The 1,139-nt window shown below is 44.1% G+C and overlaps 1 protein-coding gene across 1 annotated transcript in view; it reads right to left on the bottom strand.

Moving 5' to 3' along the window:
• LOC102755303 (transmembrane 4 L6 family member 4) overlaps nt 1–159 on the bottom strand; it is a 25,092-nt gene extending 24,933 nt beyond the window's left edge. The window contains exon 1 of the mRNA XM_006772583.1: nt 2–159. Coding sequence (XP_006772646.1) covers nt 2–153 — 152 coding nt within the window. The 5' untranslated portion in view covers nt 154–159. The remainder of the gene's footprint in view (nt 1) is intronic.
• Nucleotides 160–1,139: the final 980 nt, after the last annotated feature.

Here is a 1,139-nt window from a genome sequence, read left to right as displayed (position 1 = left end):
TCCTCCAAAAAACCAGACCTCTTGAGAAAGGTGTTCATTGTTGTCTATCACTTTTCCTCCAGGGAAAAACAAAAGGATGTTAGCAAGGATGCCAAACACAGTGAGGGGAATGAGGGTGGCCCCCAGGCACTTGGCACACCCTCCGGTGCACATGCTGGGGAAGGAGAAAAATGTTCCTCACTGCCTCCTTCACGGGGTCTCTTCAAAGTTATGAGCCAGAGCGTCCTAGTCAATGTCCCAGTTCAATTTGTATGTTGGAGCTGAGAAGCCAGCCAACCTGGGAACTGTGCCCTGGTGTTGCTTCCACTTCTCAAATAGAGCAGAACCTCGATGCTGATGGCTATTTATACCTTCTCCCTGACCTGGAGTCCTGGGTGTTTTTTTGTGCTCCCATAAATGAGATTATGTTTAGAGCAATCATTTAGTCATGGAAACCAATAACCTCTGTTAATAATCCACCGGTGCAGACAAGACACTCACATTGTTGCAATCGAGCACAGGGCTGAAACAAACAGCCTTTGGAACTACCCACCTTTCCTCTGACAGTGCCTCTGTCCAAATAAAGAAATATTCTCCCAGCTCTTTTATAAATCACTGGAAAATTGAATCACCTCCTAGCTAACTTCATATCCCCAAAGTAGTCAATAATGGACAGTGTGTGAAAGGCTGAATGTAAGGTTATCCAGAACTTGTTTTCTTCAATATAAAAGTGAGAATTCAATGGTCCAGTCAGGTGTCACTGACCTCAGGCCTACAGGATTAAAAAAAAAATCAGTGTAACTATTTGTCTCATTGCCTGATTGCTGTATTTCTATACTTGCTACTGAGTTAAGATCCACCTCCTTCCTTACCTGAGATGGTAGAATTAGAAAAAAGTTTTCCCGATCATCTTGTTTAGCTACATCTTCCTTGCAGGAAGAAAAAACTCTACCTTTAAGGGGAAAGAAGGTTGGCGATGGATAGAGGAGAGGACACTGGTGAGTAGACTGGAGGCAGAACGGGCAAAGTTGGAAGAGCAGGTAGAGAATGAAGGAAGGTGGCAGTAAAATGGACCTTTATGGAAACTGCCAGTGGCCAGGGGCAAGATTCAGTTACTAATTTGTGATACTTTGTGTCTCTGAAGAAGGTCTCTGTCATGC

This window comes from Myotis davidii, unplaced genomic scaffold (assembly GCF_000327345.1).
Source record: "Myotis davidii unplaced genomic scaffold, ASM32734v1 scaffold766, whole genome shotgun sequence".
NCBI lineage: Eukaryota > Metazoa > Chordata > Mammalia > Chiroptera > Vespertilionidae > Myotis > Myotis davidii.
Note: the sequence above shows the minus strand (reverse complement) of the source record. Positions and strands in the feature narration are given on the sequence as shown.